Source organism: Nerophis lumbriciformis, linkage group LG26 (genome assembly GCF_033978685.3).
Source record: "Nerophis lumbriciformis linkage group LG26, RoL_Nlum_v2.1, whole genome shotgun sequence".
Classification (NCBI taxonomy): Eukaryota; Metazoa; Chordata; class Actinopteri; order Syngnathiformes; family Syngnathidae; genus Nerophis; species Nerophis lumbriciformis.
The window spans coordinates 8595826-8622526 of NC_084573.2; the positions used below are offsets into that span (position 1 = coordinate 8595826).

At 42.1% G+C, this 26701-nt stretch overlaps 2 protein-coding genes across 4 annotated transcripts in view; one reads left to right on the forward strand and one right to left on the reverse strand.

The window, feature by feature from the left end:
- brf1a (BRF1 general transcription factor IIIB subunit a) overlaps positions 1-26701 on the reverse strand; it is a 233891-nt gene that overhangs the window by 192348 nt on the left and 14842 nt on the right. For all 3 annotated transcript variants that reach the window (XM_061987474.2, XM_072916242.1, XM_072916241.1), the window contains exon 6: positions 14475-14547. In XM_061987474.2, the coding sequence (XP_061843458.2) occupies positions 14475-14547 (73 nt within the window). The remainder of the gene's footprint in view (positions 1-14474; positions 14548-26701) is intronic.
- LOC133623942 (BTB/POZ domain-containing protein 6-B-like) lies at positions 261-9031 on the forward strand. The gene is made up of 4 exons (XM_061987462.2): positions 261-1109; positions 4582-4672; positions 4748-4866; positions 7633-9031. Exons 1-4 carry the CDS (start codon positions 706-708, stop codon positions 8663-8665), a joined length of 1647 nt encoding a protein of 548 aa, XP_061843446.2. The 5' UTR covers positions 261-705; the 3' UTR covers positions 8666-9031.

Genomic DNA, 26701 nt, shown 5'->3' on the forward strand with positions numbered 1-26701 from the left:
GTATGCCAGTATTTAGGTTAATATTCCTGATAGTTTCACCTTCTAAAACGAGTAAAATGCAAGTGTGTGATTGTTTGTCAGTATTGGCAATTTGTTAATAATCTCACTTGGCCAATAAAGCTGATTCTGATTTATTCGGCTCTAACCAGCGAGGCGGAGGGGGACGAATTGTCCGTGCTGTGACGCTGCTATAGGCGGAGCATTGTTGCCGGTGACGTCAGCGTCATACGTGATGGTAATTGGTGGAGGGTAGAGAGGGAGGCGGGGGCAAAAGGGGACCAGATCCAGGAGTGAAAAAAAAAAAAAAAGGAGAAAATAAAAATCCGAGCTAGGAAAGTCTCCATAACAAACATCTTCCAGCGAGGAGCTGACACCCACAATAAGGAGCTCAGCGGCCGGCTTCGTCGCTCTCTACGGCCGCTTTGGAGCGACAGAGAGCGGAAGTGTCAGCTGTGGATTTGGGAGAAAGAAGACGAGCTGACGGTCACGACACGGAAACAAGTTGGACTCGGACTAACAACAACAACAACAACACCGGGCCCAGTCTGACGGGGTTTTTTTTACACTCAAACTTGGCCGTCGACGCCGTGTGGAAGCGGCGCGGAGGAAGGGGGATTAAAAAAAAAAAAAGAGGCTGACTCCTCCGTAAACACTCCACACGACTACCGCGGGACAGCGCGCCGACAAGACCGCTTGCTTGCGCCGATGCCCACGGCAGACTGCAGGCTGCTCCATCATGGCCGGATCATGAGGTGCCTGACCTGCCTCCTCCTGCTGCCAGACACCCTGAGAAAGTCCAAGAAGCTCGGCGGGCTCCCGGGCAGACTGCCGCTGTCTTACGACGTCCCGAGCGGCAAGAAGCACAAGAAGATGGCCGCGGAGCTTTGTCCCGCCGGCAACGGCAACCTGGCCAGCGGCACCACGGTGGCGGACGCCGAGAAGACCAAGGAGGCGCCGGTCGACCAGGCCGCCGGCGGAGGCGGTGGCGCCGGCGGGGACGACGGCGGAGGCGCGGCGGCCACCAGCCCGAGCAGCCAGCAGAACATCAGCAACAACAACACCGCGGAACCCAGAAGCTGGCAGTCCAGCCACCCCACGCTGAGGGAGAGGTACTCCCACGACCACATTATTTTTAATATCCTGTAAGGCAGGCCTGGGCAATTATTTTAATTCCGGGGGCCAAATTTTGAGAAAAAAAAATGTATCTGGGGGCCGGTATATCTATTTTTAGGAACACTGATTTATTGCTAAAAACCTTGTGACAGACTGCCTTAAACATCATTTATTTATTTTTTTACTGAATGAGACACCCAAAATGTACATGGAAATAAAGAATGTGGGATTTACAATATTAACTATGACCGATAAAACACTGAATATTGACAATATATGAACGTCACACCCCCTCTCCATCGACATATTTTACAATCAAGCTAAACGCAACAAAAATGCAACAAACAGCAAAATATGAACGCGAAGGGTAAAAAAAAAAAACCCAGCTATAATCTGATATATTTGATATATCACAGAGCTTTAGAACTTTGTTGTGAAAATCTCCTTCCACGTTTGTCCCTGACACCCACATTTCAGGCTCTGGAAACACTCTGTGGAAACGCTCCTCACCCACACTGCTTGTTGCCTTGTCTGAGATGCTGTGACTTAGATTACCATAGTAACTAATTAGATGACCATAGTAACTAATTCGATTACCATAGTAACGAGTATATTTTGCAAAAGCGCAGTTTCCAAGCATTGAAAGACTTAGTACAGTTCAAGACTTACGATCATTTAAAAACATCACTGCACATCACAATGGCGGCTACACTTTCCATCTTAAAGATCTAAAAAAAAATATTTGAGAATGTTCGGCGGGCCAGATTGAAAAGCTGAACGGGCCACATGCGGACCCCGGGCCTTAATTTGCCCTTTGCCCAGGTTTGCTGTAAAGCGTCTTGGAGTACCCTGAAAAGCGCTATACTAAATAAAATGTACTATTATTATTACCCTATTAGCGTATACCAGCCCTGTTATAACACTATTTTACTGGACAACTCATTAGGTACACCATCTAATGAGGCCCAGTTCTGAAAATCAACCTTTACAACAAGCCTGGGCAATTATTCTGACTCGGGGGGCCAAATTTAGAGAAAACAATGTGTCTGGGGGCCAGTATACCTATCTATGTATGTATGTATACACAAAATCTGCTGTACTTGGGTCCTATTTTTAAGAACACTAATACAAAACCTCACAATAATGTCTGATTGAATGCTAAAACGTTGTGACAGACCGCCTTGAAAAACGGAATGGAGTTTTTAAATGTGTTTACTGAATGAGACACACAGAATATACATGTGGGATTTACAATATTGACTATGAACGATAAAACACTGAATATTGACAACAAAAGAACGTCACACCCCCTCTTGATCGACATATTTTACAATGAAGGGAAACGCAACAAACAGCGAAATATGAACGCGAAGGGTAAAAAAAACCCACCTACAATCTGATATATCACTAAGCTTTAGAACTTAGTTGTAAAAATCTCCTTCCGTGTCTGTCCCTGACACCCACATTTCAGGCTATGGAAACGCTCCCCGCCCACACTGCTTGGTGCCTCGTCTGAGCTGCTGTGACCTATATTACCATAGTAACTAATTAGATTAGCATAGTAACTAATTAGATGACCATAGTAACTAGTATATCATTAGATTCCAAGCATTGAAATACTTAGTATAATTCAAGACTTACGGTCATTAGAAAACATCACTGCACATCATAATGGCAGCTACACTTTACATCTTAAAGATCTAGAACAATTATTTGGGAATGTCCGGTGGGCCAGATTGAAAAGCTTAACGGGCCGCATGTGGCCCCCGGGCCTTAATTTGCCAGGTCTGCTTTACAAAGACTTTGAAACGCTGATTAGGCTTAAAGTCAAACAAAACATTAAAAAAAATAGTCACTTTCTCAGTGTAATGTGTTCTGGACATGATAAAAGTCAACATGAACATATTTTGTAAATAGCAAAAATGTTATTTTATTATTGGCTTTTGGCCAAAACTGTGCTGATGTTTGGATTACTATGTTGATGATGATCTACAACCACAATGGATTTTTTTCAGAGTCTAAACTCATTTTCAGCATCACAAGCTGCTAGCGACTACTTACTGCAGGGGGTGTCAAACATACAGCCCGAGGGCCAGATCGGGCCCGTGAACAGGTTTTATCCGACCTGAGGGCCAGATCGGGCACGTGAACAGGTTTTATCCGACCTGAGGGCCAGATCGGGCCCGTGAACAGGTTTTATCCGACCTGAGGGCCAGATCGGGCCCGTGAACAGGTTTTATCCGACCTGAGGGCCAGATCGGGCCCGTGAACAGGTTTTATCCGGCCCGCGGAATGAGTTTGCTAAGTATAAAAATTAACCTGGAATTTTTTGAACGGAAGAAACAGCTGTTCTAAATGTGTCCACTGGATGTCGCAATAGCAATTCTTTGTATCTTTGTAGATGATGCTACATATGTACAAAATAAACCACATGTTAGTTAGTATATCAGTCAAGGAAAACTATCAAACTACATAAATAACATACTGTAATTTGCTTTAGATATATATTTTTTTATCTTGATGGATTGGAAATTAACACCAATGAGTTGACTCATGAACATTATCACAATGTATTCAGACAATATAAATAACGACAAATAAAGATAGAATACTATTAACCGCAACAGGTAATTGTAAAAAAATAAATAAATAAACATTATGATTTGTACAATTTTAGAATGGGCTTGTTCTTTTTTTAAACTAAGAAAACAATCTGAAGTTGTCTTTATTTTTAAGTTATCGTGCCGTGATTTTACCAGTACGGCCCACTTGGTAGTAGATTTTCCTCCATGTGGCCCCCGATCTAAAATGAGTTTGACACCCCTGACTTACTGTATAATAATTTTTATTTTTTTATTTTTTTGTCCTGTCCAGCTTCTCATGCAAATCATATAGTTGATGTAGTCGCCCATATCGGCTGTTCACATTTACTTTACAAAAGAGAAGTGTAGGATACTTCTCTTGTTGCCTTATTTGTATTTGACTTTATTAAATGTACTGTATAATATTTTACTGGACACTTCATTAGGTACACCGTGTGATGAGGCCCAGTACTGAAAATCAGCCTTTACAAAGATATTAATGCTTCCCTTTGATCGACATGGTCAAAGATGTAACATTGAATATCGTGCTTAAAGTTAAACAATGTAGAAGAAACAATCAATTCCTCCGTGAGCACAATATAAGTCAATGTTACCTTTTGTAAAGAATGCAATTGTTGTTTTGTTGACGTTAGGCCAAAACCACGTAAGATTACCAGGAGAAGGTGTTTAGATGTTTTTATGCTGTTGTAAAGTAAACATCATCTCCAACCAGAACTCTAAACTCCGTTTCAGCATCACAACAAAGAAAGCTGTTACTTGGTGTCAGTACTAGTGCATCGTCTCCAATAAATAAATAAAGAAGCAGTGTGGGTGGATGAGTTGTTCCCCAACACTGAGCTTTATCTCCCCTTTTGGTTTTTTTTAGGAACGCCTTGATGTTTAACAACGAGCTGATGGCTGATGTCCACTTCATCGTGGGGCCCCCAGGAGGGTCACAGAGGGTTCCAGCACACAAGGTAAAGCGGCAGCGACTTAATGAGATGCACAAAGATCGTGTACTGATGAGTCACCCCCCCATCTCCTTGTCACAGTACGTGCTGGCCGTGGGAAGCTCCGTCTTCTGCGCCATGTTTTACGGCGATCTGGCGGAGGAGGAGTCTGCAATCCACATCCCAGATGTGGAGCCCGCTGCTTTTCTAATTCTGCTCAAGTGAGTGAGCCACTGGGCCGTCAGTGTCACTTCAAAGCTCCTTATTACTCGTCGCAGCGCCAGGAACGCTGGGAGCAGCGAGCGCGCTGTAATTGCTGCTTTTCTCTCCGACTCTTTGTTCAGCGACTAGCAGCTCGCTATAGAACAGCCTCCCTAAAAACCTGGCAATTATCTTCGTGGGGAAACATGCAGAGCAGAGGTTAAAAATACCATACTAAGCCTCCGAGGTTTTATTTTGAGCGGGGGTGGGCATTGATGGAGGAGGGTCGTGGGTTCAATACTTGCTGCAGGTGAAAAACAATATAATGTGCTTCGATGGGATTCAATTTCGTGTATGAACGATTGAACAAGGTTCGATACGGTGTATGAAGGATTCAATTCTATGGTTATTATTTGTTGACGAACACATTCTTTTTTTACAGCAAAAGCATTCCTTGCTGTGCAACGCATGTCAGAGGACGAATAGTTAGGACCATGGCAACAAGCGCTCAGAATAGATCCGTCCAAGCTAAATCTATGAGCATGAACTGATGAAAACTACTCGGATGAGAGGCCAAACACCTTCTAAGACGGTGGTTCTTAACCTGGGTTCGATCGAACCCTAGGGGTTCGGTGAGTCAGCCTCTGCCACGGAGGACAGGACACACCCGACTCATCGTGTAAATAAAAACTTCTCCCTATCGGCGTATTATGGATACCCCCAAGCAATGTTCCCTCTAATTTTCCATATGCGTGGACCTACTCAGTGGCCTAGTGGTTAGGGTGTCCGCCCTGAGATCGATAGATTGTGAGTTCAAACCCCGGCCGAGTCATACCAAAGACTATAAAAATGGGACCCATTACCTCCTTGCTTGGCACTCAGCATCAAGGGTTGGAATTGGGGGTTAAATCACCAAAAATGATTGCTGTCCACTGCTCCTATCACCCCCCAGGGGGTGAATAAGGGGATGGGTCAAATGCAGAGGACACATTTCACCACACCTAGTGTAGGTGTGACAATCATTGGTACTTTAACTTAGATGCGCACACTGTGGCCACACCAGCAGCACGCACTCCTTTCCCAAACCTGACTAAATAACAAGTTAAATGCTTTACTATTATAATCAAATGACAGCGGTCATTTCCATGGGATTTTTTTCTAATATAACATTGTTTTTCATGAGCCGTGTACTAGTATTGTAGGTCTGGATGGGGGTCCTGCTTTGGAAATAATTTGTACCCCTTTCCGATATCGCATTTAGTTCCCACTAAAACATTCACATGTTGCACAATGAGATGCAAACATGGGATCATATGTACATTCCTGCAACTTTCTGTTTGTAAAATATATCTTTATTAGTATTTCTTTAATATAATAACATCATTTCATGATTAATATTTATAAATTAAGATTAAATTAAGAAAAAAAACATTTTATTTTTCACTAAAGAAGGGTTCGGTGAATGCGCATATATGAAACTGGTGGGGTTCAGTACCTCTAACAAGGTTAAGAACCACTGTTCTAAGACAACTGATCAGTTAATGCCTTCTATAAATGTGACATGCTTCCAGTATTTTCAAACACGTAAAACACAACATATATCCCCAAAGATGTTAAAGTAAAAATGCAAACATGTCACATGTCAAATATATTTATTTTAGTTAAGTCAGTGTCGTCACAGACGCCGACGGTTTCTAGCCAATGGCTTAACTGGGGGACAAGGATGGGAAGTGACGTGGTGTTGTGGAGTTGAAAGGGGATAGGAAAGTTGCCGGAGAAGGGAGCGATACACAAGAGTTTGAGCCTGTTGTATAAGAACGTTGCATTTTGTGAAAAAAAGAGAAACTGGGAATCTGTCTGAGACGCCATTTCTTGAATGTTACAATATTGACGAACGGCACAGCACGGAGACTGTCCGCGGTGTTGACGTTATGCATCTTGCGGGTAATTACTTGGCGGGCAGCCGTGACTCGCGTTGTTTTAAAGATAGTCTACTAATTGCTAGTCTCGCGCGACACCCAGTCCATGTATGTACGCCTATTCTCCTACTTCAGTAACGTAACAAATGCCTGACAACCCTGGTTTTTAAGACAAAAACCCTCAACTGAGTTCAAGTTTGGCACGATAACCGGTTTATGTGTTAACACTCGATTGACCTAAGGATTCACAGCTGAATCTGATCGATTAAGGGGGCTGTCTGAACCAGCCACTTCTCGAACCGGATACCCAGTCGCATCGGGTTATCGTGAACAACCCTACTTGGAAGAAATAACCTGATCAACACTACAAAAGACTAAAAGGCAAATGAACCTTCAGGGATCATTTGAACGATAAACTGAATGGTCCTTAATGGTGCGGACCTCTGCCAAGGCAACAGTGTCCCACTGGACTTAACCCACCAATATTCTCTGATAATGTCTGTTCATATGCACAACTCAAATATTACTAACATGCAACACATAGTATTGTGATGTAACGCCAACCAGGAATCCCCCCCCAAAATTCCCCCTGCCATACTGTGTTGGTTGGATCCTCAAAAGCCCCCAAGTTGGGACTCCGCCAGTGTTTGTGAGCAGGGTACTTCAGAGTTCACAATATTTTGATCTTGGGTTGGACCGTTACATTCAGGCTATTGTGATTCAAGCAGAAGTAAATAGAATTTCCCCAAACTCCAGCCTGATCCAGACCCTCATAAAAACTGTCATAAGTTGGTCTTGATTTGTGCAGTAACTTCCTTCTACTCTTAGGTAGTTGTGGATGTTAAAAATCTTTCTTCCTTGTCCCAGGTACATGTACAGCGACGAGATGGAGCTGGAGGCGGACACGGTGCTGGCCACCCTGTACGCCGCCAAGAAGTACATCGTCCCGGCACTGGCCAGAGCCTGCGTCAACTTCCTGGAGACGAGCCTGGAGGCCAAAAACGCATGCGTCCTGCTCTCGCAGAGCCGCCTGTTCGAGGAGCCCGACTTGACGCAGCGCTGCTGGGAGGTGATCGATGCCCAGGCTGAGCTGGCGCTGCGATCCGAGGGCTTCTGCGAGATCGACCTGCAGACGCTGGAGATCATCCTGCGGCGAGAGACGCTCAACACCAAGGAGGCTGTGGTGTTTGAGGCGGTCATGAGCTGGGCCGCTGCCGAGTGCCAGAGACAGGGGCTGGGGCCCACCACCCGCAATAAGCGGCAGGCGTTGGGGAAGGCGTTGTTCATGGTACGCATACCCACCATGAGCCTGGAGGAGTTTGCAGACGGGGCGGCCCAGTCTGACATCCTCACTCTGGAGGAGACGCACAACATGTTCCTGTGGTACACGGCCGCCAACAAGCCCAAAGTGGACTTCCCCCTGACCGCCAGGGAGGGTCTGGCGGCACAGAGGTGCCACCGCTTTCAGTCTTCAGCCTACCGGAGCAACCAGTGGCGGTACCGCGGCCGCTGCGACAGCATCCAGTTCGCTGTGGACAAACGAATCTTTATCGCCGGGTTGGGACTGTACGGCTCAAGCGGCGGCAAGGCCGAGTACAGCGTCCGAATCGAACTCAAGAGGCAGGGCCTCATCCTGGCCCAGAACCTGACAAAGTTTGTGTCGGACGGATCGAGCAGCACCTTCCCGGTGTGGTTTGAGCACCCAGTGCAGGTGGAGCAGGACGCCTTCTACACGGTCAGCGCCGTGCTGGATGGCAATGAGCTGAGCTACTTTGGCCAGGAAGGAATGACGGAGGTGCAGTGCGGGAGAGTGACCTTTCAGTTCCAGTGCTCCTCGGACAGCACTAACGGCACCGGAGTGCAGGGGGGGCAGATCCCTGAGCTGGTCTTCTATGCCTGAGGACGGGTTCTCCTCACGGCCTTCCAGTCATGTAGCATCACAAACACTGACAAGCTGCTAGTTCTCAGACTCTTCCAGAAGGAATGGTGCGCTCCGCTTATTTAATTTAACATTATTCTTTTAATTTAAACACTTCTTTGCTCTGCGGTTGCCATGGAAAACACAGCAGTCATGTGATCCAGTCCAACGACGCCACTCTTCTTCAGAGCGGCTTTAACTTTGTGTTCTGGTTCCCAAACTCAAAAATAAGTAGAATTCTTGTTGTTTTGCACTTGAGGGCCCGCCCTCTGTTTGTTTGTTGTCGTTTATTTTCAAATGCTGTAACAGCTTGATGCTGACACTTGATGACATAAAAGGTCCAAACTGCACAGTTGCATTGGTTTTGGTTTCTGGATGAGGGAAGATTGGACATTTAAGGGGCAGCAGCACCCTCTGGCAAGCTCAGAGTGAACTGCACCTCATAGCTGGTATCCATACTGGATGAGTTGGTACAAATATTTACTAATACTTAAATGTACAAACCATCTTACAACACACCATTAGGTACACATGCATAATCTAATTGCTTCCAATCAGTTGTTTGTATTCATTTACCAATGTTTAGATGCTTGTACAACTATACTGTCTCATACCAAGAGCCATGCCTAATATTTCCATCACATTTTAAGAGGAACTGCACCTTTTTTGAAATTGTGCCTATTGTTCACAATCATTACGAAAGACAAGAACACACATCTTTTTTTCTTTTACAATTTTAAAGATAAAAAACGCTTGAAAGATGCTGGTAATGGAAGTCACCGTTATAGCCTTCAAAGCCTCTAAAAAAACTTCAAAACCCTCCATCAACATTTTATATACACACTGCAAGTATATATATAATGTAGTGACATACCCCTTCATAACAAAGTGTAATATGTGCAATATACACACTGCAAGTATATATATAATGTAGTAACATACCCCTTCATAACAATATGTAATATGTACAATATACACACTGCAAGTATATATATAATGTAGTAACATACCCCTTCATAACAATATGTAAAATATACACACTGCAAGTATATATATAATGTAGTAACATACCCCTTCATAACAATTTGTAATATGTACAATATACACACTGCAAGTATATATATAATGTAGTAACATACCCCTTCATAACAATATGTAATATGTACAATATACACACTGCAAGTATATATATAATGTAGTAACATACCCCTTCATAACAATATGTACAATATACACACTGCAAGTATATATATAATGTAGTAACAGACACCTTCATAACAATATGTAATATCTACAATATACACACTGCAAGTATATGTATAATGTAGTAACAGACACCTTCTTAACAATATGTAATATATACAATATACACACTCCAAGTATATATATATATAATGTAGTAACAGACACCTTCATAACAATATGTAATATATACCATATACACACTCCAAGTATATATATATATAATGTAGTAACAGACACCTTCATAACAATAGGTAATATGTACAATATACACACTGCAAGTATACATATATAATGTAGTAACAGACACCTTCATAACAATATGTAATATATACAATATACACACTCCAAGTATATATATATATAATGTAGTAACAGACACCTTCATAACAATATGTAATATATACAATATACACACTGCAAGTATATATATAATGTAGTAACAGACACCTTCATAACAATATGTAATATATACAATATACACACTCCAAGTATATATATATATATATATATATATATATATATATATATATATATATATATAATGTAGTAACAGACACCTTCATAACAATATGTAATATGTACAATATACACAATGCAAGTATATATATAATGTAGTAACAGACACCTTCATAACAATATGTAATATGTACAATATACACACTGCAAGTATACTGTATGTATAAAGTAGTAACAGACACCTTCATAACAATATGTAATATATACAATATACACACTCCAAGTATATATATAATGTAGTAACAGACACCTTCATAACAATATGTAATATATACAATATGCACACTCCAAGTATATATATATATATATAATGTAGTAACAGACACCTTCATAATAATAGGTAATATGTACAATAACTGCAAGTATATGTATAATGTAGTAACAGACACCTTCATAACAATATGTAATATGTACAATATACACACTGCAAGTATACTGTATGTATAAAGTAGTAACAGACACCTTCATAACAATATGTAATATATACAATATACACACTCCAAGTATTATATAATGTAGTAACCGACACCTTCATAACAATAGGTAATACGTTCAATATTTACCACATTCTGATCACTTTAATCATTTCCGGGACTGATTTATTCAGCGCATTGATTTCTGTTTCCATAGCAGCGCTCATCTGACTTCTGGCAATTTGTGTTCCTACTTCCAGAATCGAACACGAGTGTGTTTTCTAATCATGGCTGACTTGATAACAGATAACGAAGACGACTATTTTTGGACCAATGAGGATTCACAACCTTATCTTTTAGAATCGGAATATACTGAGGATGAACTGCTGCTTAGGAAGAGTGAGATGTTGGAGCAGACGGAAGGCGGGAGAGGGGGATTAAAGCTGTTTTGACGCTATAAATATGCAACTTGGAGCCAAGCTATTTCTACATAAATGGAGTGCTAAACAGGAAAAAATGTCTCCGGCCAGCCGGACCAGACGCTTAACTGTCCATGGAGTGAGTCACACTTTATATAGATCATGATACACGCAGCATGTCATGCGTATTATTACATATACAGTACATACGCTGTCTGGCTAGCTCAGCTTTTACTAACAAATCATGAAATGTGGGCTAATATTATGCAGATACTGTAATATGATTGTTGATGTTTTTCAGTCAGTACAGATTGGTGTTCTATCACAGTGTTGTGCATTACAAACCCAAACACGTTTCGTGCTGACGTAGAAGCGAGCTTATCTATTTCCGTAGTTGGCTTTTACGGCTAATACCGTAGCATGCCGATGTGTTACTACGCTAGAAAAAGAGTCCCTCAGTGTTCGCTCTTACAATAACAATGTTGCTATAGCTTGGTTATTACACAGGTTACATAACGTAAATGAAGTATTGTTGATGGTTTTTGAATGCACTTTTAAAGTGATTTAGAGGTAAAATGGATTACTCCATACTTGCCAACCCTCCTGAATTTTCCGGGAGACTCCCGAAATTCAGCGCCTCTCCAGAAAACCTCCTGGGACAAATATTCTCCCGAAAATCTCCCGATTTTCAGCCGGAGCTGGAGGCCGCGCCCCCTCCAGCTCCATGCGGACCTGAGTGAGGACAGCCTTTTTTCATGACTGGTGGACAACAGGGTGACAAGAAATAAATCACCCAGACTAGAGATAAATTGTATTATTATATATCAATATATATCAATACAGTCTGCAAGGGATACAGTCCGTAAGCACACATGATTGTGTGTGCTGCTGGTCCACTAATAGTACTAACCTTTAGCAGTTAATTTGACTCATTTTCATTATTTACTAGTATATATGTAACTGTTTTTATATTGTTTTACTTTCTTTTTTATTCAAGAAAATGTTTTAAATTTATCTATCTTATTTTTTTTTTTCAAAAAGGACCTTATCTTCACTATACCTGGTTGTCCAAATTAGGCATAATAATGTGTTAATTCCACGACTGCATATATCGGTATCGGTTGATATCGGTATCGGTATCGGTAATTAAGAGTTGGACAATATCGGGATATCGGCAAAAAGCCATTATTGGACATCCCTATAGAATACTATTAACCGCAACATGTCAGTGTAAAAAAATCCCAACAACATGATGATTTTTACATTTTCAGAATGTGCTTGTTCTATTGTTAAACAGAGAAAGCAATTTTATGTCTTTATTTTTAAGTATCGTGCTGTGATTTTGCCAGTCCAGCCCATTTGGGAGTAGATTTTTTTCCGTGTGGCCCCCGATCTAAAATGAGTTTGATACCACTCTAGATACGAATATGATATCATGCAGTATTCATAAAACAAATGAGTGAATTAGACAGTACTAACACATTATTGACAATGAGCATTATTATACTAATTGTGAAAGATGTCTATCTGTGTTGGCCCTGCGACGAGGTGGCGACTTGTCCAGGGTGTACGCCGCCTTCCGCCCGAATGCAGCTGACATAGGCTCCAGCACCCCCCGCGACCCCAAAAGGGACAAGCGGTAGAAAATGGATGGATGGATGGATGTTTATCTTACCTAAAAATAAATATATTTATTAATTTTAAAAAAAACAACTAAATAAATGTTTACTATATTTTGCTAAAAACATCAAAATGAATTGTATTTTTATTTGTATTTTTTCTGACTCCTTATTACATCCAGCCATAGAATTATACATTAAAATAAACATATTTCAAATAATTAATTTTAAATTATCATAATAATTCATTTAAAATGACCATATTTAATTATTAAAATAATTGCTTGTTTATCAACAACTTTAGCATTTTATTCATTACATTTTGAAGCTCTCAGAAGCCAAGTTATGTTATATTCCTTAATATTTATTTATGCCAGTTTGAAGTATCAATTATCTAAACACAGTTTTGTTTGCATATTTTCAGGATGTATATATATATATATATATATATATATATATATATATATATATATATATATATATATATATATATATATATATATATATATATATATATATATATATATATATATATATGTGGGGAAAAAAATCACAAGACTACATCTCTACAGGCCTGTTTCATGAGGGGTTCCCTCAATCATCAGGAGATTTTAATGGAAGCATTCACATACCATGGTTAATATAGGGCACAGAGTGGGGATACAGGCTGGCATAGGGGCGTGGTGATTGGCTCATGTGTTGCCTGTACCTACCCACTCTGTGCCCTATATAAACCATGGTATGTGAATGCTTCCATTAAAATCTCCTGATGATTGAGGGAACCCCTCATGAAACAGGCCTGTAGAGATGAAGTAGTCTTGTGATTTTTTTTCCCACACATACATATATTGCGCTCTACTACGGTATCGAGCACTATTTTTTGGATAACCTTATTAAGACATATATATATATATATATATATATATATATATATATATATATATATATATATATATATATATATATATATATGAAATACTTGACTTGGTGAATTCTAGTTGTCAATATACTCCTCCCCTCTTAACCACGCCCCCAACCACGCCCTGCCCCACCCCCAGCCACGCCCCCACACCCCACCTCCCGAAATCGGAGGTCTCAAGGTTGGCAATTATGGATTACTCCCATTAGCTGCATTGCTAGCTACCAAGAACGAGCCGATTTTTACATGTTAGAATGCAACAAAAAAACCTCTTTTGTCTTCTTGTCTCTCATAATGATTGAGAACGATTGGCAAAATTCCAAAAAAAAAAGTGCATGTCCCCTTAAAGCTACATTTAAGGGTCAAAACACTCAAAATCAGTGTAGTTATACAAACAATAATAAAGGTATTGTTAAATGAATACTTTTTACAACATCAAACATGATAATCTTAGTCAAATTTGTACAAAAGTGGGCCTAAAAGTTGTTTACAGTGTTTCACACCAAGTATGAGATCTATAAAATTCTCTGGGATGAATGGACGATCTTTGGTCTTGTCCAGAGACTTTGAGAACTCCACACAGAGTTTTAACTGCCGTCACGTGTGTTTGGGACTCGGTCAGTATCGTGTCACGAGAACATGGGAAGGGGAGCAAAGTACCTATAGCTGGAGCTTTGATGCACAGGTCTCTGGACAGGGCCAGGAAGGTTTTTCCCAAAGTGTACACGTTGACCTACGGAGGAGAGCAACAACAGACAGTCAGTGGACCATAACTCGAAGGTTTCACTTTCATAAGTTCTGCAATTATCTTTGGTCTTCATAAGGACTTCCCGTATCTTTCCTCTTATTGGTGGTAAAGAAACAGAATCTGAACGAAGTTGAGTTGCATACTGAGACCACACTAGAGTGTGGTTGGGTTTCAAAGCACCCTAAAACTAGAGATGTCCGATATTATCGGCCGATAAATGCTTTAAAATGTAATATCGGAAATGATCGGTATCGGTTTCAAAAAGTAAAATGTATGACTTTTTAAAACGCCGCTGTACGGAGTGGTACACGGACGTAGGGAGAAGTACAGAGCAGTTGCGTCTCCCAGTCATACCGATTTTCCCGGGAGACTCCCGAATTTCAGTGCCCCTCCCGAAAATCTCCCGGGGCAACCATTCTCCCGAATTTCTCCCGATTTCCACCCAGACAACAATATTGGGGGCGTGCCTTAAAGGCACTGCCTTTGCGTGCCGGCCCAATCACATAATATCTACGGCTTTTCACACACACAGTTGAATGCAGGGCATACTTGGTCAACAGCCATACAGGTCACACTGAGGGTGGCCGTATAAACAACTTCAACACTGTTACAAATATGCGCCACACTGTGAACCCACACCAAACAAGAATGACAAACATATTTCGGGAGAACATCCGCACCGTAACACAACATAAACACAACAGAACAAATACCCAGAACCCCTTGCAGCACTAACTCTTCCGAGACGCTACAATATACCCCCCCTCCTCCCCCAACTCAACCCCGCCCACCTCAACCTCCTCATGCTCTCTCAGGGAGAGCATGTCCCAAATTCCAAGCTGCTGTTTTGAGGCATGTTAAAAAAAAGTAATGCACTTTGTGACTTCAATAATAAATATGGCAGTGCCATGTTGCCATTTTTTTTTCCATAACTTGAGTTGATTTATTTTGGAAAACCTTGTTACATTGTTTAATGCATCACAACAAAATTAGGCATAATAATGTGTTAATTTCACGACTGTATATATCGGTATCGGTTGATATCGGAATCGGTAATTAAAGCGGAACATTATCACAATTTCAGAAGGGTTAAAACCATTAAAAATCAGTTCCCAGTGGCTTATTTTATTTTTCTAAGTTTTTTTCAAAATGTTACCCATCACGCAATATCTTTAAAAAAAGCTTCAAAGTGCCTGATTTTAACCATCGTTATATACACCCGTCCATTTTCCTGTGACGTCACATAGTGAAGCCAACACAAACAAACATGGCGGAAAGAACAGCAAGCTATAGCGACATTAGCTCGGATTCAGACTCGGATTTCAGCGGCTTAAGCGATTCAACAGATTACGCATGTATTGAAACGGATGGTTGTAGTGTGGAGGCAGGTAGCGAAAACGAAATTGAAGAAGAAACTGAAGCTATTGAGCCATATCGGTTTGAACCGTATGCAAGCGAAACCGACGAAAACGACACGACAGCCAGCGACACGTGAGAAAGCGAGGACGAATTCGGCGATCGCCTTCTAACCAACGATTGGTATGTGTTTGTTTGGCATTAAAGGAAACTAACAACTATGAACTAGGTTTACAGCATATGAAATACATTTGGCAACAACATGCACTTTGAGAGTGCAGACAGCCCAATTTTCATCAATTAATATATTCTGTAGACATACCCTCATGTCAGCAGGACAGGAAAGCTACGGTCGATATTCTTCTCTTGATCATCTTCGGTGTGAGCCAAGACATCCAGGGGGTTTAGCTCGCTGGTCTGCGGGAACAAACTGCCGCCATTGCTTGCCGTGCTACCGAGGTCCTTTGTCCCTAAATTGCTCACACACTCCGGCAGATTCAATGGGGGTCTGGCGGCAGATTTCTTAGACTTTATCGTTGGAAATGCATCTGCTTTGAGTGTCGCAGGATATCCACACATTCTTGCCATCTCTGTCGTAGCATAGCTTTCGTCGGTAAAGTGTGCGGAACAAACGTCCAATTTCTTGCCACTTTCGCATCTTTGGGCCACTGGTGCAACTTGAATCCGTCCCTGTTGGTGTTGTTACACCCTCCGACAACACACCGACGAGGCATGATGTCTCCAAGGTACGGAAAACAGTCGAAAAAACGGAAAATAACAGAGCTGGTTTGACTCGGTGTTTGAGAAAATGGCAGATTGCTTCCCGATGTGACGTCACGTTGTGACGTCATCGCTCCGAGAGCGAATATTAGAAAGACGTTTAATTCGCCAAAATTCACCCATTTAGAGTTCGGAAATCGGTTAAAAAAATATATGGTCTTTTTTCTGCAACATCAAGGTATATATTGATGCTTACATAGGTCTGGTGATAATGTTCCCCTTTAAGAGTTTGACAATATCGGATATCGGCACAAAAGCCATTATCGGACATCTCTACTAAAAAAGTCCCACACAATTTCAAGATTAGCACGAATTAGCATTTGGGGAGACCGTCTGATTAATTACGGCGAGTGTGTGACAGGTAGGCGGCAGCCCGTCCCACCACAGATGTTTCATTGTGTCGGAGCCAGGACACCCCCAGAAGGCTTGTAGTACGCCCCTCTCCTCCACGGCTGCTGGTGAAAGGCCGTGCTGCATGACAAAGACACGAGGCCACACGTCTTTTGACTTCCTTTGCCGCCAAACACAATGACGCGTGCACAGAAGGCCTCTGATCTCTGGCCGAGGGAGAGCTGGGGGAGGGGGGACATGTTCGACCCCCTGCTCTTTGGGATTCAACAGGCGATACAAACACGCTGCTATTCTGGGAAGACCATTCCAGCTGGGAATTTAGATGCAAATGCAAGAATGTGTTGTGTGACGCAAAACATCTCCTTGTGCTCGATGTGGCAATGCTCCCGCTCAGATTCTACGTGCAGCAAAGTCCAAAAAAACAAAAACACTACAATGGAAACACACAGTGGCGTTAAAACGGATTTATATTCACATCGCGACCACAAACATGAATATATTTTACTGGGATTTGACGTAAAAAGACCAACACAAAGCGGCACACAATTGTGAGGTGGAAGCAAAATGATACATTTAAAGGGGAACTTTATCACCAGACCTGTGTAAGTGTCAATATATACCTTGATGTTGCAGAAAAAAGACCATATATTTTTTTAACCGATTTCCGAACTCTAAATGGGTGAATTTTGGCGAATTAAACGCCTTTCTAATATTCGCTCTCGGAGCGATGACGTCACAATCCGCCATTTTCTCAAACACCGAGTCATACCAAAGACTATAAAAAAATGGGACCCATTACCTCCCTGCTTGGCACTCAGCATCAAGGGTTGGAATTGGGGGTTAAATCACCAAAATGATTCCCGGGCGCGGCCACCGCTGCTGTCCACTGCTCCCCTCACCTCCCAGGGGGTGATCAAGAGTGATGGGTCAAATGCAGAGAATAATCTCGCCACACCTAGTGTGTGTGTGACAATCATTGGTACTTTAACTTTATCTTTTAACTTTAAATCAGCTCTGTTATTTTCCCTTTTTTCGACTGTTTTCCGTACCTTGGAGACATCATGCCTCGTCGGTGTGTTGTCGGAGGGTGTAACAACACGAACAGGGACGGATTCAAGTTGCACCAGTGGCCCAAAGATGCGAAAGTGGCAAGAAATTGGACGTTTGTTCCGCACACTTTACCGACGAAAGCTATGCTACGACAGAGATGGCAAGAATGTGTGGATATCCTGCGACACTCAAAGCAGATGCATTTCCAATGATAAAGTCAAAGAAATCTGCCGCCAGACCCCCATTGAATCTGCCGGAGTGTGTGAGCAATTCAGGGACAAAGGACCTCGGTAGCACGGCAAGCAATGGCGGCAGTTTGTTCCCACAGACGAGCGAGCTAAACCCCCTGGATGTCTTGGCTCACACCGTCCCGAAGATGATCAAGAGAAGAATATCGACCCTAGCTTTCCTGTCCTGCTGACATGAGGGTATGTCTACAGAATATATTAATTGATGAAAATTGGGCTGTCTGCACTCTCAAAGTGCATGTTGTTGCCAAATGTATTTCATATGCTGTAAATCTAGTTCATAGTTGTTAGTTTCCTTTAATGACAAACAAACACATACCAATCGTTGGTTAGAAGGCGATCGCCGAATTCGTCCTCGCTTTCTCCCGTGTCATTTTCGTCGGTTTCGCTTGCATACGGTTCAAACCGATATGGCTCAATAGCTTCAGTTTCTTCTTCAATTTCGTTTTCGCTACCTGCCTCCACACTACAACCATCCGTTTCAATACATGCGTAATCTGTTGAATCGCTTAAGCCGCTGAAATCCGAGTCTGAATCCGAGCTAATGTCGCTATATCTTGCTGTTCTTTCCGCCATGTTTGTTTGTATTCACTATGTGACGTCACAGGAAAATGGACGGGTGTATATAACGATGGTTAAAATCAGGCACTTTGAAGCTTTTTTTAGGGATATTGCATGATGGGTAAAATTTTGAAAAAAACTTCGAAAAATATAATAAGCCACTGGGAACTGATTTTTAATGGTTTTAACCCTTCTGAAATTGTGATAATGTTCCCCTTTAATTACAGATGAACTGAAAACTGGTACTTGGTCCCCTGATTCAATCTTTCACTGCAGTTTCAGCTGCAAGTGTTCTTGGGTTTGTTTCTGTCAGATTTTGCCACAGATTCTCTATTGGATTTAGATCTGGACTTTGACTGGCTCGTCCTAACACAGGGATATGCTTTGATTTCATGGATTTATGTTTAGGCGCCAAACGTTTCGATCAATCAAAGTTTTTATACATAGCCCTTAATCACAGGTGCCTGGAAGGGCCGCACAAACCACAATGACGTCACTGGTCTGAGACCACATCAGAGCAAGGAAAAAGTCCTGGTTTCATGTGGTTTTGTAGGGTTTTGGGGCATTTGGACGTTGCTGCACATTTGTGCTAACCTGACTCTCGCCAGACCTTTGTAGTTCGCTGAGCTCCACACAAGGATCTGGGAGTTCTTAATAGGAGATGTATTTCAGAAGGCGGGGCCTTGTAAAAAAAAAAAAATCATTGTATGTGATTGGATAAAGACATGCACCTGGGGATAGTTTGATTGGCAACACTAAATTGGCCCTAGTGTGTGAATGTGAGTGTGAATGTTGTCTGTCTATCTGTGTTGGCCCTGTGATGAGGCGGAGACTTGTCCAGGGTGTACCCGGCCTGCCGCCTGAATGCAGCTGAGATAGGCTCCAGCAACCCCAGCGACCCCGAAAGGAACAAGCGGTAGAAAATGGATGTGATTGGATAAACCACTTGTCCGTTATCTTGAATGACGTGCTACTTCAACCACTCACATCCAAATCAACCCGTGACGCTGATGAGAGCCATCCATCCATCTTCTTCCGCTTATCCGAGGTCGGGTCGCGGGGGCAGCAGCCTAAGCAGGGAAGCCCAGACTTCCCTCTCCCCAGCTACTTCGTCCAGCTTCTCCCGGTGGATCCCGAGGCGTCCCCAGGCCAGCCGGGAAACATAGTCTTCCCAACGTGTCCTGGGTCTTCCCCGTGGCCAGATGCCTGAACCACCTCATCTGGCTCCTCTCGATGTGGAGGAGCAGCGGCTTTACTTTGAGCTCCTCCCGGATGACAGAGCTTCTCACCCTATCTCTTAGGGAGAGACCCTCCACCCGGCGGAGGAAACTCATATCAGCCGCTTGTACCCGTGATCTTGTCCTTTCGGTCATAACCCAAAGCTCATGACCATAGGTGAGGATGAGAACGTAGATCGACCGGTAAATCGAGAGCTTTGCCTTCCGGCTCAGCTCCTTCTTCACCACAACGGATCGATACAGCGTCCGCATTACTGAAGACGCCGCACCGATCCGCCTGTCGATCTCACGATCCACTCTTCCCTCACTCGTGAACAAGACTACGAGGTACTTGAACTCCTCCACTTGGGGCAAGATCTCCTCCCCAACCCGGAGATGGCACTCCACCCTTTTCCGGGCGAGAACCATGGACTCGGACTTGGGAGGTGCTGATTCCCATCCCAGTCGCTTCACTGCGAACCGATCCAGTGAGAGCTGAAGATCTTGGCCAGATGAAGCCATCAGGACCACATCATTTGCAAATAGCAGAGACCTAATCCTGCAGCCCCCAAACCGGATCCCCTCAACGCTCTGACTGCGCCTAGAAATTATGTCCATAAAAGTTATGAACAGAATCGGTGATGAGAGCGACGCTGGGAAATCCAAACCCGGTCGGAAGAAGAGCCAAAACATCCTTGCCACCAACAAAAAAACTTCAAAACCGTTCTCTGTCCATCTTTTTAAATAATATTTGATAGATTCGACAAAACAGTTGAAATAGCAGAATCAATGTCAGCACACAACGCTGCGTGGCGCCATTGTTGTTTGAATCAAACAGTCGCTTCGGCGCTACGTCACATCTATGAAATCCCGCCCGGCGATCCTGATTGGTTCATTATTTTTTGCTATATTCAAGGAGTTTGCAATGCCTTCGAGCCCAGACCCTTGTGTGGAGCTCAGCGAACTACAAGGGTTTGTGCCTGTTGGCCAACAAACTCTTAGAAATGACAACATTACTGATATGTTTGAGATAAGGTTGGACGATATGCCCGGAAATCCATATCGTGATATTTATTGCAGCTTCTTGTGATAACGATATATTCTTTGGCATAGATATAACAGAAGCACGCTCCTCCCTTGGCTGCTGACGTATGATTTTACTATAATTTTTACCCTCTGTAGGATAGAATCATTTAAACCAGGGGTGCTCACACTTTTTCTGCAGGCGAGCTACTTTTCAATTGATCAAGTCGTGGGGATCTACCTCATTCATATATATAATTTATATTTACTTATTTATGAAATATATGTTTTTGTTAATAAGTTAAAGGTGTTTAATGATAATGCAATCATGTTTAACACACAGTTAATATTGTTAATAAATTAAAGGTGTTTAATGATAATACAAGTATGTTTAATACATATAGTTAATATTGTTAACAAGTTAAAGGTGTTTAATGATAATACAAGCATGTTTAAAACATATAGTTAATATTATTAATAAGTTAAAGGTGTTTAAAGATAATACAAGCATGTTTAACACACATAGTTAATATTGTTAACAACTTAAAGGTGTGTAATGATAATACAAGCATGTTTAACACATATAGTTAATATTGTTAACAAGTTAAAGGTGTTTAAAGATAATACAAGTATGTTTAACATATATAGATTCCTTTCTTTCATAAAGACAAGAATATAAGTTGGTGTATTACCTGATTGTGATGACTTGCATTGATTGGAATCAGACAGTGGTGCTAAAAACGTCCGCATTTTCGAATGGAGGAGAAAAAAGTCCTCCTTTCTGTCCAATACCACATGAAAGTGGTTGGTTTTTGGCATCTTATTTGTCCAGCTTCCGTACTCCTTTGTATACACTTTACAAGAAATACATTGTCGGCAAACTCTGTAGCTTGCTAGCTTGTGCACGCCAGCTTTCTGAGACTCTTGTTTTGTTAGCGCAATTGTGCAATCGGTCTTTGGATTTTTGACGACAGGTACGGCGCCAGAGTCTGTTGAAATAAAGTGTTTTCTCGCCTTCCAGTCGGTAATTTTAATGAGCTGGCAGCAGCCAGCGTCATCGCAGAAGACCCTCGGGTGCCGTGAATGTCAATCAAGTGACGAAAGTGACGTCATAGTGAAGATTTATGATCGCTCATTTTTAGGACTATTTTTTTAATGCCTGGCTGGTGATCGACTGACACACCCTCAGAGATCGACCGGTAGCTCGCGATCAACGTAATGAGCACCCCTGATTTAAAAGAATCCCATAATGTAGGATAATTTAAGCACTGTGCCTGTGGTTGTGCATTGTCTCACATCCTTACAAGGTGGGGGCCTTGTTCTGCCAATGGCAGCTTTTATTTTAAAAGGTGCTTTTAGTTTAAAGGTGTTTAGTTTAAATGCTGCATTATATACTGTGCTACAACAGGGTCAGTATTCATTTATTGCTTTAGCAGATGGTCCTGAGCAACGTTAAATGTATGATCAGGATATTTTGAGCTTCTGGTACGATAATTTGCCATTTCCCATCTAGTAACACTGCTCAGTAGCGTAGCTTTGTGTATTATTCTCCCTCTTGACCACGGGTGTACCCATATGGCCGGCGGGCGTGTTCAGTTTGACCCGAGAGTCGCCACAAGTTAAATAAGGAAGGTGCCTCTTATTTTATTTTAAATATCCGACAGCCTAATTGCTGCAGGTCTGCCACCATCATGTGGACAACGTCACTAATTAAGGTTAATGACCATGAATTGTGTTTTGAAATGCACACAGCACAGCATTTTTCATAAATGACCCAATCCTAACAACCTTTCTCTCCTCATGGCGCACAAACTTCGACAAAAAGTCAACACAAATGGTCACATACAACAACCTGCTCACTGAACTTTGTGGGCGTTATAAAAAATGTCCAAGCCCAATACATAATTCTAAATTACACCCATTTTAAATCCCCTGCAATGTATGATGGGAAAAATGCAAAACACTCTCACCATTCTTATCCATGTTTCCCGCAGTTTAGCTGCTTGATATTTCTGATTGATTACAAAACTTTAAGGACGTTGTCACGGAAGTAAACAAGGTAAAAGTCAAACTTTCACAATCTCTTAATATACAATTTTATTATATATATATATATATATATACATACATACACACACACACACATTAGAGATGTCCGATAATATCGGACTGCCGATATTATCGGCCGATAAATGCTTTAAAATGTAATATCGGAAATTATCGGTATCGATTTCAAAAAGTAAAATTTATTACTTTTTAAAACGCCGCTGTACGGAGTGGTACACGGACGTAGGGAGAAATACAGAGCAGTTGCGTCTCCCAGTCATACTTGCCAACCCTCCCGATTTTCCCGGGAGACTCTCGAATTTCAGTGCCCCTCCCGAAAATCTCCCGGGGCAACCATTCTCCCGAATTTCTCCCGATTTCCACCCAGACAACAATATTGGGGGCGTGCCTTAAAGGCACTGCAATTGCGTGCCGGCCCGATAACATAATATCTACGGCTTCTCACACACACAAGTGAATGCAAGGCATACTTGGTCAACAGCCATACAGGTCACACTGAGGGTGGCCGTATAAACAACTTTAACACGGTTACAAATATGCGCCACACTGTGAACCCACACCAAACAAGAATGACAAACACATTTCGGGAGAACATCCGCACCGTAACACAACATAAACACAACAGAACAAATACCCAGAACCCCTTGCAGCACTAACTCTTCTGGTACGCTACAATATACACCCCCCATACCTGCCAACTTTTGAAATCAGAAAAACCTAGTAGCCAGGGTCCAGGGGCCGCAGGCCCCGGTAGGTCCAGGACAAAGTCCTGGTGGGGGGTTCAGGTTCGCCCCCCGACGCAAAATGATTATTAGCATTCAGACAGGTTAAAATGTTGCTAAAACCATCACTTTTCTATCAGTCACAGTGACTTTTCAAAACAAAAATATTACAGCAAAAATCATATGGGTTGATTGACATGTTTATTCTGTAAGCTAACTTCAATAGTTTGAAATTATTTTGACAGTTAATGCCAGTTATCCTGTCAACCTTTCACAAGACTTCAATTTGTTAATTGAAAGTATAAACAGTATAAACACTTTTTCGATGCTGCCGTCAGTCGACATGCTAAATGGTTCCGTCTTCATGACATCGGCGATACTTTTTGAGGATTCTGTTCCAAGACACTGAATAATGTTTGATGTTTTGGTTCGACCACATCCATATTTTTTGGCGATTTTTGAGTCGGGAAACATTTTCCGAAATAACTGTCCCATGTGATCAGCCAGTGCGATTGGAAGTCCATGCTCAATTATTGCCTCCGTAAATAAAACTTCGGCATCCAAAGAATCTGTTTGGGCGACGAAAAACGTTGAAAGTTTTCCACTTGAATCGCTAGCAATGGCATTAGACTTGTGTTTTTTTGTCCCAACGTGGTCTTTTACATCGCTAATTCCTCCGTGTCCGATCGAAAAATCTTGTCTGCACAAGGTGCAATTCGCGTAGTTTTCACCCTTTTTGGAACGGATAATTATTCCCGGATAGGCTTTTGAATATTCTTCACGGAATGACTGCAGTTTTCTTTTCGGTTTCAGACTCGTTTGCGATTTTTCTCCGGCTGATTCCATGATCGTTCGCTCGTTTGGAAACAATGGCAACAGGTGCCTCGTGCTTGGCAGCGGTGCTATAAATAGCCTCGCGCATGGCATTCGGAATGGCTCGATAGGAAGTTACGGGAAGCAGTGTCGATTGTCATTGTTGCTACGCGATTTCGTGAATAAAACTTCCGTATCCCGGAATAGGTTGATGAAAACCGTACTAATTACGGGAAAACCGGAGTAGTTGGCAGGTATGACCCCCCCGCTACCCCCTACCTCCCCAAAAACCCACCCCCCCTCAACCCTGCCCACCTCAACCGCCTCATGCTCTCTCAGGGAGAGCACGTCCCAAATTCCAAGCTGCTGTTTTGAGGCATTTAAAAAAAAAAAATGCACTTTGTGACTTCAATAATAGATATGGCAGTGCCATGTTGGCATTTTTTTTCATAACTTGAGTTGATATATTTTGGAAAACCTTGTTACATTGTTTAATGCATCCAGCGGGGCATCACAACAAAATTAAGCATAATAATGTGTTAATTCCACGACTGTATATATCGGTATCGGTAATTAAGAGTTGGACAATATCGGAATATCGGCAAAAAAGCAAAAAATTGCAACGATAAGCAGAAATGTTAAATCTCCATATTAAGACAGAGTTACATCAATCCTATTGTACAACATTTATATGGCAAAACCCTAGCTTATTTTGTTCTTATGCTACAGCGCCATCTGCTGCAGTGGAAGGTCAGGCAGCTATTTAGTCATATAGTCACTCTGAAAACTTAAAACAAAATTTCCATCTAAACAAACAAAACGTGAGCAAGCGATTAGGTTCTATCTTAGAAAAAAAAAATTATTCCTTAAACTTGAGTCTACGAGTCGAACCCAAAAACCACAGGCCTCCTTGCACACTTAAGAAGACATCAGCGATCGCACAACAGTCCGTCAAGAAGGAGGCAGTGCCTCTGTTTTGACATCATAATCACAGAAAAGTGCGCTATGAAACATATTCCACTGCCTTCATGTCACCACGTGCGACTGATTGATCCGTCACATTCGCAGACCGTGTTTAGACTCCCAGCAGCTGGTCGTATAAAAATACACGCACACCCCCCCGACCAGCTGTGCCCCCTCCCTTCCTTGATCAGCATGTGCTTCTAAACTTACACACACATATGACTCGGCCTTAGTCACAACAAGATTCCATACCATAATGAAGTACTTTATGCCAAACATTCTCCAACAAAGGTTGCATACTCCGTGCTGATCATTTTTACCAGTACAAAATGAAACACAATGATAGACAACCGCGCCTAAGCATTCATTAAAACCGAGGTAGAGGTTTTAATTATCAAGTATATTTATTATGTATGGCCACACAGTTTGAACAGTAACACTGTGTTTACAAATAGGAAAATAAAACACTGTACTTTAAATGATTCTTTGGCACACCACTAGACGGAGCCTGCGGACCACATTATATAAATTGGGTGTGTCCCTATCCAGTATTGATATCGGTCCGATATCAGCAAAAAACACGTATCGGATAATATTGGCTTGCATCTAAAATCTCTCATATGAATGCCGATACAAGCAGTCATGCAGCGTGTTTACTTGTGTAAAGTTGGACAGCCAGTTAACCTTTAAATGTCCTCCAATAAGCACACGTTTTGGTCTTTTCTTGTATTTTAGTGAAGTCATTGACTCAAAATAAACATGGTAGGCTATACTGTAGGGCTAGCAGCTACACAACCGCTTAGCACACAGGATAGACATAAAGTGCATCCGGAAAGTATTCACAGCGCTTCGCTTTTGCCACCAGGCCGATACCATCCCTACAGTGAAGTATGGTGGTGGCAGCGTCATGCTGTGCTATTCAAGAAGCAGCAACTGGGAGACTAGTCGGGATAGAGGGAAAGATGAACGCGGCCATGTACAGAGACAT

Bases quoted from the DNA above. Each gene is read 5' to 3' on its own strand.
- LOC133623942 (XM_061987462.2), top strand. From the start codon at position 706: ATGCCCACGGCAGACTGCAGGCTGCTCCATCATGGCCGGATCATGAGG. The intron at 1,110-4,581 runs GTACTCCCACGA...GGTTTTTTTTAG, and splicing joins CACCCCACGCTGAGGGAGAG to GAACGCCTTGATGTTTAACA. The intron at 4,867-7,632 runs GTGAGTGAGCCA...TCCTTGTCCCAG, and splicing joins GCTTTTCTAATTCTGCTCAA to GTACATGTACAGCGACGAGA.